At 31.6% G+C, this 14,875-nt stretch overlaps 1 protein-coding gene across 1 annotated transcript in view; it reads left to right on the forward strand.

Moving 5' to 3' along the window:
• Positions 1-14,875, forward strand: part of SLIT3 (slit guidance ligand 3) — an 890,559-nt gene that overhangs the window by 678,581 nt on the left and 197,103 nt on the right. Inside the window, exons 13-14 of the mRNA XM_053718567.1 lie at positions 5,085-5,228; positions 9,415-9,578. Coding sequence (XP_053574542.1) covers positions 5,085-5,228; positions 9,415-9,578 — 308 coding nt within the window. The remainder of the gene's footprint in view (positions 1-5,084; positions 5,229-9,414; positions 9,579-14,875) is intronic.

Below are 14,875 nucleotides of genomic sequence, written 5' to 3' on the forward strand. Positions count from 1 at the left end.
AAAAAATATTTTTAGTTATACTGGGTATTAGGGATTATTGATTTTCTAAAGGTTAAATGAACCCTTTTTTTCAAGAAGGTTATAAGGACACTGTATTATAAATCATTATTTTTCCTTTAATGTGTTCCCAGCTGCATGGTATTACATTAATTGGACATTACTTCTTTAGATTTAACCTTGCAACTAAAATAGCTGGTTTTGCTCATTAAAACCACCTTCTATAATTAAAATGTCCATACACAACTATTGAGGGTAGTGTATATTTATTGCAAATTGCTATTTCAGTTACAAGACTAAACCTAAAGGAGTGATTTAATAGTCTGCAACTGGAAACATATTCAGAGAAAACACATTTTACCATACAGTGTCCCTTTAAGTCCACAAGAATCTTGACATGGTGACTTTTTGACTGCAAAGAAGAGATTGGTCTCTATTCCAGGTGGGTTTGGTGTGATAGTTTTGCCTTTCTATTCTAAGGTATTCCAGTCATTTAGAGAAACTAAATTTTGAATGAGTTATGCTCCCCAGTATTACTGGAATACCTAATTTTCTTGTACTCACACTTGGTAAACACCTATACAAAACGTAAATAGTCAGGCTTTTATAAGTTTTTTGTTTCCAATTTGAAGGTGTTTTTTAGGATTTTACACAAACACACACACACACTGACCCCAAAATATATGCAGTTAGAGTTAGTGTGTACAAATGTTATAGTTAAATAGTGTGACTTGAACCATATATTTATAACTTTTTTAACCAGAAACGAGAATATGTTTAATATGTGAACTGAGCATGCAACACTATCTGGGATCAGCCAAGACTTGCAGTTCAGAAGTCACTAAAATTGTTTTATTTTTAGAGACTAATGTCAAATTATTTTCAAATCCAGTGTACAAGTGGAGTTCATAGTATGTGAAAACACTTGAAAATCAAACAATTACTTTAAAATTTAAAATCATGTGAAAAATGCAACACATCGTATAATACAGCCTGCCTACTATTGACTCCATTGTCAGAATAAAATAAAATTGTATTTGTTTTTTATTAGACATGCATAGGGCATGCATATACGCATTGTTTTGTAAATAATACTTAAATAGTATCTATTAATTGTGCAATTAAATTAAAATGATTTAAAGACCCCTATAATATAAAAATGGACAAATAGTTATTAAAGGGACATTAAACACTTTGAGATGGTAATATAAAATGATAAATCACATATATAAAAAGAAGTCTGCAGAATACGTTCATTATTTATTTTGTCCCCTTTTCCTGTAATTCCATTCTCAAATTGTGAGTTTTTCAGTTCCTGTTAGAAATGGAAGTGTGGAACACTGTTATATTTCACACAGACATAGAGGCCGAATTATCAAATGTCTGTCGGACCTGATCCGACAGTGCGGATCAGGTCCGACAGACATCGCTGAATGCAATACGCTCTCCATATTCAGCATTGCACCAGCAGCTAACAAGAGCTGCTGGTGCAACGCCGCCCCCTGCAGACTCACAGCCAATGGGCCGTCAGCAAGGAGGTGTCAATCAACCCGATCGTACTCGATCTGGTTGAATTGAGGTGATTCCTGTCTGCCTGCTCAGAGCAGGCGGACAGGGTTATCTGCTTCATAACTGCTGTTTCTGGCGAGTCTGAAGACTCGCCAGAAACACGGCCCTCAAGCTCCATTTGGAGCTTGATAAATGGGCCTCATTGGCTGCACACTCTTGTGACCTATTTATAACTGTCCCTAATTGGCCACAACAGAGAAGGTAACCTAAGTTACAACATAGCAACTTCCATTGTTTTATAGACACTAAAAATTTACACTCATTTTGTCAATATTTAAATAGCTCATGAAACTTTAAAAAATACATCAATATGTTATTCTCAGATTAATCTTTTCTTTGAAGGCATCATTCTATTTAGCATTTATTTAGTGTTGAAGATCCCTTTAACAAAGTACATTACTGTCAAAGATTTATATAGTACCTAACAATCTATTATCTAATTAGTTTCCTAATAATTATAATAATGTATTATTTCTTAAAAGAAAAGAATGTTTAAGGACTAAAAAATGTCTTTTTGTTTGAGAAAATCTGAGAAAGTAATCAAATTTTTCAAAATTCATATGAGACCTAGTCTAAACTTCTCCTGTAAGCGATATATTTTGTTCTTGCGTGGACACCTGTATGGAAAATTTTACTTCTTACTGTCTTACTGTCCATTTGCATTTATTCTGGTAGCTGCATGTCACTGTAAATAAAAATGATTACACACATGAATTTATGAAATGGAAGAATTCATGTAAATATTAACTATCATCAGTTTTTTTTTCCTGGTCTATAAAGAAGGCAATATGATAATATTATTACCCTCTTGGGGTGTTGGAGTAAATTGAATTCATATGGACATTATGTCTTTATATTTAATGGCAGGCTTACAAGTTATAGCTGGAATCTTTATATTTGCCAAAAAATCATGCCAATCATAACAAAGTACTTAAAATGAAACCCATGCGACTCATTCTTGTAATGCCTTTGATATAAATACTTGGGGTATGATCTCCGTAGTTCTCATCATTACATATTTTTCATTTAAATATTTTAATTTATTTAAATTGATAATATGTATAAAATTTGTCTTTGGTAAACTAAAAGGAAACTACTTCTATTTGATAAAGATTAAATAACTAAGCCAGTTTTTATTATGTCACATAAATGAAATTCAAGCTTGTTAGTTAGTTTATTCTTAAGAAGCAATTTCCTTTAAAACACTTCTAACATGAATTTGGTAAATTAATGGAAAACACTTTCAATTTCTGAAGCAGGCTATTCTTGTAAAAGTGGTAATTATAGGCTGCAGAGTTTTAAGTAGAACATTCTATGGCCTCTGAAACATAGACTGAAACAAAATTGCATTTACAGACATATGCTTATAAATAATAAGTATATAAAATAGCTGTTATTGTTTATTGAAACCGCAACCCACTCAAATGTACAGAGTAAACTCCTTTATCTATCTATCTATCTATCTATCTATCTATCTATCTATCTATCTATATATATATTAAATGTCTTTAAAGTTACTTATGACTACTACGTATCAACACCATGCAAACATAAAAAAACAGATTAATATACCACTATAAAATCAATGTATATGTAAATAGTAAGTATTATCTGAAGTGACAAGAAAGACTTCAGAAAAATAATTCATGGCAATCGTTTCATTTTATTATACATAAGTATAATTATAATAGAGTATATGGAAGAACAAAGATAAGCTAGAACACATGGAACATAACAAATATCATAGAATTTGCCTCCCACGGTCCATCCAGAGTATTCTTAAAAGAGAGTACAATTTCACTGATGTAAAAAGGATGGAGACGCAGGGCTACAGTAGGGATGGGCGAATGTGTTTATATCCGAATTTGAATGTTAGAACGAATGTTATTGTAGAAATTAGATTTACATAATAGAATGTTGATAAGAACGAATATTCTTAAAAATTTGATTTTCGAATGTTATTTACAGTTTTGAATGTCACATTTGAATTTGAATGTCACATTCGAATATCACATTCGAATTCGAATATTACATTTATAAAACACTATTGTAGACTAGAAACACTATTTCGAATGTCACATTCGAATCGAATATCACATTCGAATCGAATATCACATTCGAATAGAATGACACATTCAAATTCGAATATTACATTTATAAAACACAGTATTAGACTAGAAATACTATTTCGAATTTGAATGTCACATTCAAATTGAATATCACATTCGAATCGAATATCACATTTAAAACACAGTATTAGACTAGAAATACTATTTCAAATTCGAATGTGACATTCGAATTAGAATGTGACATTCGAATTCGAATATTACATTTCGAAATTGAATGAATATATAGCTAAACATTCTATTATTCGAACGAATATTTTCAAATTTTATTGAAAAATTCGAAAACGAAAATTCGAAAATAGAATGTTAGAATGTTATATAAACATTCGAAATTCGATTCGAACGAATGAATGTATCAAAATTCATTTTAAATTTCAAATTTTTAGAAACATTCGCCCATCCCTAGGCTACAGACATCTTGCATCAGACCTCCTTTTAATGTATATTTGATAGGGTGGTATTTTATTACTTTTCAATTGAATGTTTTTTTTTATATAATGAAGTAATCAAGTTAATCTCTCACCCTTCATTATCACACAATACTATAAATTGTTAAAGGGATCGGAAAGTCTAAAATAAACTTGCTGGATTAAGATAGAGCATATCATTTTAAGACACCTTTAAATTTCCTTCTATTTTCAAATGTGCTTTGTTCTCTCAGTATCCCTTGTTGAAAATAATACGCACATATCCTGCACTAGTGGGAGCTGGTTGCTTTTTTGGTGCCTGCACACATTTATCTCTTCTGATTGGCTGACTAGATGTTTCAACTAGATTCCAGTAGAGCAATGTTCCTTCAGCAAAGGATAACAAGATAATAAAGCAAATTTGATAATAGAATTGTATGTTCTATCCAAATAATAAAATACATTTATGGGGTTTCCTGTCCCTTTAACGTTCAGCATCTCTTTTGTGCTTACTGCAAAAACTAAAGTTTGACATATTCCCAAGGTAGTCTATACTGTACAATCAATACATCTCCTAAAAGCTAGAACAGTCTTTTGAGGTCTTGACTATGTTGCCATGGAACTGATAAGACTCTACAATTACAGCTCAATTTACAATAAAAATGTTTTCTTTTCACTTGGATTTTTTGAAGTTAATTTTTTAATGTTAATTTGTTTCAAGCTGAAGCATTTAATAATATAAAAATAATATTTTGTATTGCTCCATAACAAACAAGATGATGACCGTTGATTATAACTGGATTTTACTTAATTCTTTTGGATCAATTCCTCCGTTATGGAGTGAGTGGAATATCTATAATGATTTAGCAGCTGATTATTATTTTTCCTTTAGCTAACTAAATCCTTTGTTACTTGATTGATTTTTTTTGTTTTGTTTTTGTAATATATGCATATTTTAAGTTATTCTGTTTTTTTTTTCCACCAGACTTCTCAATGCTAACAAAATCAATTGCTTGAGAGTGAATACATTTCAAGATCTTCAAAATCTAAACTTGCTCTCGCTGTATGACAACAAACTGCAGACCATCAGCAAGGGTCTATTTGCTCCTCTTCAATCGATCCAAACTCTGTGAGTATACAAACAGACAACAATTTCTTATTTAACCTTTCAAGGATATTCACTATCTTTATTGGACATCTATCAGCACAAAGCATTCAAAAAATGTCCTAGATGCCTTAATCCTTAATATTTCTTTTTTTTTTTATCCTTAACCTTCATGGTTTTAAAAGCAATAATGAATCTGGGAAAGCTTTAAAGCAACATTGTTATCAAGACTGCACAATAAAAACACATTTTGTTTTTTGGTTTTATATTCCAAAAAGAGATTTCCTCTGTGTTTTGTATTTTTGTTTTCTGTGTGGAAAGTGTAAAAGTCAATCAATTCTAAATAATAACAACTAAATGAGAAGCTTTGTTTTTTTGCATAATTTTTATTATAAAAAATGAGGGAACACATTGCTCAAGGATAATATTAGACTTGCAAAAGTTAAACAGCAGGATAAAATGACTTCTTATTTCACTGCTCTGCCCTAATCAATTTTGAAATTCAGTTTGCTTTTATCATGGGTTTACTGGTAAAGGGATATAAAAACAATAATGCATTATAAGATTTCATTATTGCACTATTGCTTGCGGAGAACTATGAACCAGATTACGTGCATTTGCTCCAATTGCTGGTCATATCCTCATCTGGAGTGGAATGTGGGTCTTCTATCTTTATCTTTATGTTAAACCATTTATGTTAAACCATTTTAGTAAGCAAAGGAAATAGCACATTCTGTTTCTAAACTAGAATATCTCTATACTTTGCCTTTTTTTAAACTACTTCTTAATACATTATATGGCAGAGTATAAGCTTAAGCATTTATGCTATATTACCATATTTCTGCTTTAATGGAGTACACTTAGGAAAAAATACAGATATCAAGGTTCTTATAATGGAACATTACAAAGCATTTCTTTCAACAATCCCTGACATATGCATTTTTCCTAAGTGTTCTCGCTTAAAGCAGCAATATGGGAACAGTAACTTTTGAAATTCTTAGAAAATGTAAAATCTACTAGAACAGACAGTGTGCTCTTTTCCTATCTTTGTACTCACTGTGTCAGTGTTGATGAGGTTCAGTGTATTTAGGTTACTATTCTGTAACAGGTTAAAGGGCCATTAAACACTAACTAGACGGTATGCACTCCCTCTGATTATGGGTGCTGCCATTTTGAAACCTAGGTTTTACTACAGGTTTCTGAAGTAGAGAGGAGCGGGGTATAACCTCAATGCTATGCTTAGAAAATGTATTTAGTATTTAAGGCCTCTTTAAGTTAAACTGTCAAAATGACTCTTTTAGGGTTTAAAGTATTATCAAATGAAATTTTGATGTGTAAGAGAATGTGTTTTTTGTGTGTTTTTATTTATTTATTATGAATTAAAGTGACATTAAACCCAAAAATGTTCTTTCATGATTAAGATAGAGAATACAATTTTTAAAAAGTTTCCAATTTACTTCTATTATCAAATTTATTTTATTTTCATGATATTCTTTGTTGAAGAGATGCCTAGGTAGGTAAACAACAGGAAATAGTGCTGCCATCTAGTGCTCCTGCTAATGTATAACAATGTTGCAAAACTGCTGCCATATAGTGCTGCAGGCACGTGCACACTCGCAAAACGAATAAAATATGATAATAAAAGTAAATTAGAAAGTTGTTTAAAATGTTATGTTCTATCTGAATCATGAAAGACAAAAAAATTGGGTTTTATTTCCCTTTAACATCAACTCAGTGAGACATCTGTAGATAAACTGCAGTACATTAACCTCATACATCTCATACTGGGTACCTAAGTCATACAACACAGCGTGTCACCTGTTTATAGGCTCTATGGGCTCCATGTACTAAGCAGTCAGCGAGCTACCCGCAACAAATCTCGCGTCAAAACTCGCAAACTGATATGTACAAAGCCGTCAATTATGTTAAAACTCGCATCTTTAAAATTGCGAGCGTACTTATCCGCCAAACCTCGCTACCGCTCCATTTTTCACTGTAATTAGACACATTTGACCACCAACTCGCCAAAAAACGAATGTACTAAAAAATCTATTTGTCCGCTCGCTACAATTTCCACTCCCACCTCGCTATTTTTGCCTCGCCACCTTTTAGGTGGCGGGCAAGGTACAAAACAATAGGAAAGTCAATCTAGACGCCAGTCTAGACATATATAAAAGGCAGTAATATCAGCATTGTACTTACAGCATAACTGGCGTCTAATTTGTCTCTCATTTCCATGTACATAAATTGCGCCCAATTTGTCGACTGTAATTAAAGAGTAATCTATTTAAATTTGTATTGTTAGTTGTCAATCTTTATAATTATTTTTATATTAATATTTATATATTATCAGATCCAGATGAAGCCATATCCAAATTGTAAATAAATATTACAAAAATAACGCTCTGTTATCACTCTTCAAAAAATTTTGAACAATAATAAAGTTGTTTAGATAAGTTGAACTTTTATAGGAGCAAAATTCTATTCCCGCGACTACTATGATGTTCGTGACACCTTGCATGTCACGTGTTAATAATTGGCCAGACAATTCAACTGAAAGTTAAGTACCATCAGCTTAGTCGCGGCGAGCGAGGCGTCAAATTTATCAACAATCCGCAACTGCTCGCGGCGGGCTAGACTTGTCTATTTATTGGGGGAATATTAGTACATAGCGACAGCGGACACCATTTCGCCCGCGGCGAGTAACGGCGAGTTTATCCGCGTCTACAATGACGGATGAATTGACGGCTTAGTACATGGAGCCCTATGTGTATTCATATCATGAAGTGTCTGTGCATTTATGTTTCTTTCTCATTCCAGAGAATAGAAATACATTTATGATGCTGTTTGCTTTTATTTTTGAGAACATTGCTTGTGCACCATGTTCTGTATTTTTTTTTTCAGCTCAGTCAGTGTTGATTTTTTATTTTATTTTTTTTACAAGCAATTGTCCAATTTCAAACTGTAATATAGCAATGAAAATGCACAGTTCTCTGCATTTAAATTGGAACACTGTAAAATTGTCAGCTATTGAATGTTTGGATACAGTAAATGTTCTGATAATCCATTGCAGCTCTATTAAGAGTTATTAAATTGACACATTTATCTTTTGCTTGTACAATCAAAATTTTCTAAAATATAACAATATCTATATTATTTTAAGGAGACAATTCCAAATTTATTAGCCAATTTTGTAAATCATGGAGGTTTTCATTTTTTTATGAAAAATTCCAATGCAACATATCTTTTACCAGCTATATATTCATTATTGTATTAGTTATATGTTTATGATTATTTTTGTAATGGAGAATTTAAAAATATAAAAGCACTCAGTTTAGATATCTAAGCGCCTCAGTAAATTGACTATTAAAAAAAAAAGTCTCAGTATATTAGTACGTGCGTCCATGCGTGTGGACATACATGTGTATTTCTGAATACACAACCTTATGTTAAGGAAATGCAAATATTGAATCTATTTGTCAAATTTTAGATAAAACTATAAATAAATATTTCTTAAAGGGGCAGAATATACCAATTTTCATTTAACTGCATGTAATAGACACTACTTTAAAGAATAATATGCACATATACTGATATAAAAATCCAGTGTTAACCCTTTTAAAAATTTACTTAGAAGCTCCCAATTTAACACTATTAATGAGATAAGCCTGGGACACCCACTGAAAGGGGGTGATAGCAGAGCATCCCCCCTACTGCCTATGAAAAGACACATTATTCAAACAGAAGCAGTCTGAAGTCTGTATACATCAGTATACATCTAATACTTTGGGGCTTGGTTAGGAGTCTGAAACCACAATATTATTTAAAAATAAGCAAAACTATACATTTTTACAAAACAGACCCAGATGGTCTATATAAATGGATCATCTACAAAACATTTATGCAAAGAAAAATCTAGTGTATAATGTCCCTTTAAGTATAACCAAAAAATAAAAAAGGTTAAAATATCAATAATTATACAAGTTTACAGACTTGGAAGTAATACATTTTTATATATAATGATCTTTAAAATCGAATCTTTTGGGAAATATTTATTGAAAAGGGTTCTGTTGTGTATGCTTAGGCCCTGTCTGTATATAAGGCAAACCTATAGAATGACTCTTCCCTCTGTGATTCTATGTATAAGGGAAGTAGCATCTATAGTAGAGTCATAGATCATCTCTGATTAAACCTTCCATCTCTCTGACAGACATTTAGCTCAGAACCCATTTGTGTGTGATTGCCATTTGAAGTGGCTTGCTGATTACTTGCAAGATAATCCGATAGAAACCAGCGGCGCCCGATGCACAAGTCCGCGCCGCCTCGCCAACAAACGAATCAGCCAGATCAAGAGCAAAAAGTTCCGTTGTACAGGTAATTTATTTAGATCGGTCAGTGCTGCCTTTTCAATTCAGATATGAGCAGCTCCAGAGAGCCCTTTAATTAAATCAACAAGACAGTGTTTTCTGTAATGGATATTACAGGGCATCTTCCTAAATCAGATTTGGCAAATTTGGTTAGGCCGAGACAAAACCAATTATACTGATGGATTTAAAAAAAGAGCAGAAATCAGCTGCTTTTTTTTTTCTTTTAAGCATTGTATACTTCTTACAATATTTCACATAGTTTTAAATATAAACTTGTGGTTTTTATACTATAATATTGTACCACAAATATTTGAAAAGAAGCATCTTAAATATGAAAACAGTTTTACTGACTGTGATTTATAAAACTACTATAGAATAAAGTAATTTAGGCCATTTTCCAATGTTCAAATAAAATGCATTTATGCTGGATGTGTGTTATGTTAGGCAATATAAATCTGTTAGCTAAAATGTGTTGTACTTGGTGAGTTCTTGTTACTTAATATTTTATTTTCTAATGCAAGATGTCGTCTGTTACAATAATCTATCACAATTTACTTTTTTATGCAGATTTTATTTTGCAGGAATGTGTGAATTTTTGTAAATACTTTATTTTGTATATACAATATATATTTAAATACATTTTAGATTGACCAATATTGCTGGAATTCGGTACTTCAGAAAAGTACTTTTAATCACCACAATTCCTGAATATTTAAAGTCGGTTGCTCTCTGTTTTTATATTAAATATTTTGAACTGTAAAAGTTTTGTTTATCACCATTGCTTATTATTGTGCAATGAGGAACCACTTTAGTCCTGGCTACAGCCTAAACCACCGAAAGTGCTTGATTGAAATTTGGCAGGGAGATAAATAGTTCTTAGTGCTATTTAAAAGTTTTTTTTTCAGCTTAAAAGGGCCAAAATAACTATTTTTGTTCTCACAGTTACAGTGAGCAAGATTACTTGATTCTGCCTCTCTGGCAAAGGAATAGTCATATAGTGCAGTATTTATTCAAATTAGAATATGTTTTTTAAATAACTGGATTGTTTTATTTTTTTATAAGTATAATGTTGTTCTCCTGAAGTTCATAAATTATATTTGCAGTAATTGCTGCATGCAATAGGTGTGTATTATTCATATTAATGTTTCATATTAATGTTTTGATGAATATTAATTAACCTTAATATGGTTGGATATAATAAATAAAGTTTTACTGCTTCAGATACACACAGTAGCTGGCACTTTATACTATGAAATATAAATTGACATATTAAAATGTCCCTGTTTAAAAATCATTTATCATTATTGAATTGTGTCACTATGTTCTGTAAATTAAAGTAATACAGGAGAAACCACTTGATTACAAGTCATACTAGTATTGACATTTGGCAAACACCCTAGATGTCAAATGTTTAAACAATATATATATATATATATATATATATATATATATATATATATATACAGTATATGAAACAAAGAACATAATCATAATGCCTCCCTTTTTTATTCAAAGTTGAAATAACCCTTCGGGGGCAAAAGCTATCTATGGTTGTAACACAGAACACACAAGAAGAAACAGTTCACAATTTTAAAACTTTATTTATAAAACCATTTTTTATTGTAAAACTTTATTAGCATGCTTTAAGTTATTATGATAACATTTTACAAGAAATTACTTCTTCCAAAAAATGTAATAATCACACCTGTCACCTCTCTCAGTATCAGGGTTATTTATAGTCCCAATTTCACTCTCAATTGGAAGTCACTGCCCAATCCTTTACCAGAATACAAAAACAGCATTAACAGCATAATTCAGTGTAAAGTAGACCTTCATTTAATAATTGTGCTTTATGCCACCAAACAACATTTTGGTTCACGAACCATTAAATAAGTTCTTGTATAAAATGTTGTTTGATAATGTAAGATTCAACTATAACATAAAAATATATATTGTTAAACTAAATGGTGCTTCTATATACTTTTCCAATAATGTTTAATGAGTCTGGAAGACATTCTGCTCTCTGTCATCATATACAGTACCTTGCACAACCTTGTTAGATGTGTAATAATATATATTTCTTATAGTATTTTTCATAATCAGATCATCCTTATGATTATAAATCTCCATATTCCTTTCTACAGACATTTATTCTATTTGTTCCAACATAACAATCTAATCCAGTGAAATTGTATACATTTAGTGAGCCAAATGTATAAAAAAAAATAAAAAAAACTTGTATCCATTTCATCATTTTGAAGTTCTAAACCACAGTTTTCACTTTTGACATGTTGCTGCCTCTTTGCGATTTATTTAATGATATTGACAATCTATCCCATAGAGCACGTTTTTGATAAGTGGTGATAAGTAAAAACGTATCTTCTCAAATGTTATTGACTTAATACTTAATACTTAATACTTTTAAAGCATTGCAGAAAAGTAGGCAGAAAGTTTATGTCCAGTGGTGCTGAACCAGCTGTTATGAGCTATGTTTCTACCTAATGGGGCAAACCTTTTTTGTTTTTGGGAGGAGGTATAGCCCTCCCCATAAGTTATACCCATTGCCTTGCTTACAATCTTTGTATCTAGGCTGTATGCAGGGTAGCAAGTGCACTCTGTGTAGCCTATGAGGTGGGTCGTGTAGCAGCTGATTGCCTGTACTGCCTGTCATTGAAAAAAAAGATTGTTTTGGGGGGCTAATGGTGCAGGCTAGCAAGGAGAACCCAACGGTGTGCAAATGTTGGCCTTAGGATCCGTTCTATCCCATGAAGGAAAGCTTTCTGCCTAGTTTTTTCGCAATCATTTAAAAGCAGTGCAGACAAAATGGGTTTAGTGTCTCTTTAAAAGAAATTAAGCCTACTGACACATTTTTTGTTAGAAAGTTGTGCTGATAAATTAAACACGCTATAGTTCTTAAAGGGACAGTTTACAAAAAATAAATAAATCAGTCATTTCTATAAAAGAGTGTAGCCATATTATGCATGTAAAATGCAGTTGAAGCTTTTTTAAATGTACACTAATATAACAGTATTGATTAAGTACATCCTACTAATGCACATTGTCTGAAAGGTACAGAACTTGCAACTAATACATAGTAAGTATTACCAAAAAGTACCATCCAACCAATGAGCTTTAACAGGAAGTACCTATCAGCCAACAAACATTAGTAGAAAGCCCACGACTGCTTTTACTTTACTTGTTTTCATGCCAAAAAAGGAAGACTTGTTTAGTTGCTGTTCTTTCATATTGAAGAAATGTGTTGGAGGTCAATGTCTCTTTAAGTACCCCACTTTGGATGTACAATAGTAATTAAATGATTTAATTAGTATACTGTAAAAGGGTTGTTGCTTTTTTTGCCTTTTAATGGACCAACAAAATCAAGATTTTTGTTTTATATATCTATATATATATATACCTTGATTTTGTTTGTCCATTACAAGGCATCACAATCTACTAAAGGAACAAATAGTATACTGTTTATCTATAAAGAAAATGCTTAGCACACTGCCTGCAAACAAGGTCTGTACCCTGTGGCAGCCAGGACTATAAGTATGTTTTCTTTTATAAGCCCCTTGATATTGATCAGATAACATATACTGAATCAGGGGAACAATTCACGACATCACTAATACTGATGCTATTGACAGTTTTAAAAACAATTATCAGTTATGTCAATAAGAGATGCAGTGGCAAAAATATTAGAGAACATCTCTGCTTTACAAAACACATGACAGCAAGATGATTCAATTAGTAATATGGAATCAAGCCCCTGCCTAAAGCCATTTTCCGTATTTTATATACTTGGGGTAAATTGATTAAATTAACTGTTGCTATGCTAAGATGCTTGTTCTGTTAATCATACTCAAGCTAGCTGAGAAAAGAAAACCCAGGCAGCTGTTAGCACAAATCCCTCCTCTTTACATAGTGCAACTTTCAATAATTGCTTCCAAAAGTCTGCCTTGCCTCAGAGCTGTAAAATGTAAATCAGTGCACCTGCATGCTTATTAACATTGTTGTGTCTCCTGTGTGTTGGATGGATGTTGTATTTAAACTGATATTTTATTCTTTTTTAAACATATTACTGATTTCTGTAACTGTCCTTAACTTTATTTACTCTTTAAATTATAAGAATCTTTAGTTATTTTACTTACATTTCTATTGCATTTATGGTATTACTTACTACCTGTAAATTGCACTAGTTTTGTGGTACAGTCTTGCATGTGTATGCAGTAAGACAGACAGACGGATAGATAGATAATTACATTTAATTGGAAAGTTGTTTAAAATTCCATGCGCTTTCTCAGTCTTAGATTTGTAATTTTATTTTACTGTCCCTTTAAGATGTGATGTAATGTATTAGTAAGGAGGATGTGTATATAAAATAACTGAAGCATTCATATAATAGGAATGGTAGAAAATAAAGATGTTTTTGTATTACTTTGTCAGTTTATAATACGCATGAAGATTTTAGAAACATGGTAATAGCAATATTTGTATAGCTAACGAGAAAAAATATGAACTTCAATAACAAATTTTTAATGGAATGTTACATTATTTTTGTAACCGTCTAATGAGTGATCAGAACAATGAGAGTAGGTTGTTTGTATGACATGAGAAATTATTATTGGCATTAATGAGAAATGTTTACACCTGTTAGAAACATTAATGTTAAAGGGACATGAAACACAATATTTTTCTTTTATGATTCAGATAGAGTATACATTTTTAAACAACTTTACGATTTACTTCTATTATCAATTTTGTTTTATTCTCTTGGTATCCTTTGTTAAATGAGAAGCAAAGCGCTACTGGGAGCTAGTTAAACAAATCGGTAAGCCAATGGGGCATATATGTCCAGCCACCAATCAGCAGCTAGCCCCCAGCTCCTTAGCCGACGTGGGTATACTTTTCAACAAACGATACCAAGAGAACTAAGCAAATTCAATAATAGAAAAAAATTGGTTATTTAGTTATTTATAATTGTATGCTCTATCTGAATCGTGAAAGAACAAATTTGGGATTTTTGTCCCTTTAAACAAAAGCTGTTTAAAATAAAGCTGAAGCTAATACTGCAGTATTATTTTTTGTACTTCCTACTAATCCTCACTGGCTGAAAAGGACAACTATCTCTGCTTTACTGTTGGAGATGAACTCACCTCTGCAAGTATAACAAGAATATTTTTTTCAAAACAGGAACACAAGTATTATTATTTTTTTTACCAAAATACATTTTAAATTGCCCCGTTGTAGATGAACCAAGAAAAAGTTGACTACAGTGTCCGTTTAAAATATAATTTCTAATTT

This window comes from Bombina bombina, chromosome 6 (assembly GCF_027579735.1).
Source record: "Bombina bombina isolate aBomBom1 chromosome 6, aBomBom1.pri, whole genome shotgun sequence".
Taxonomy (NCBI): Eukaryota; Metazoa; Chordata; class Amphibia; order Anura; family Bombinatoridae; genus Bombina; species Bombina bombina.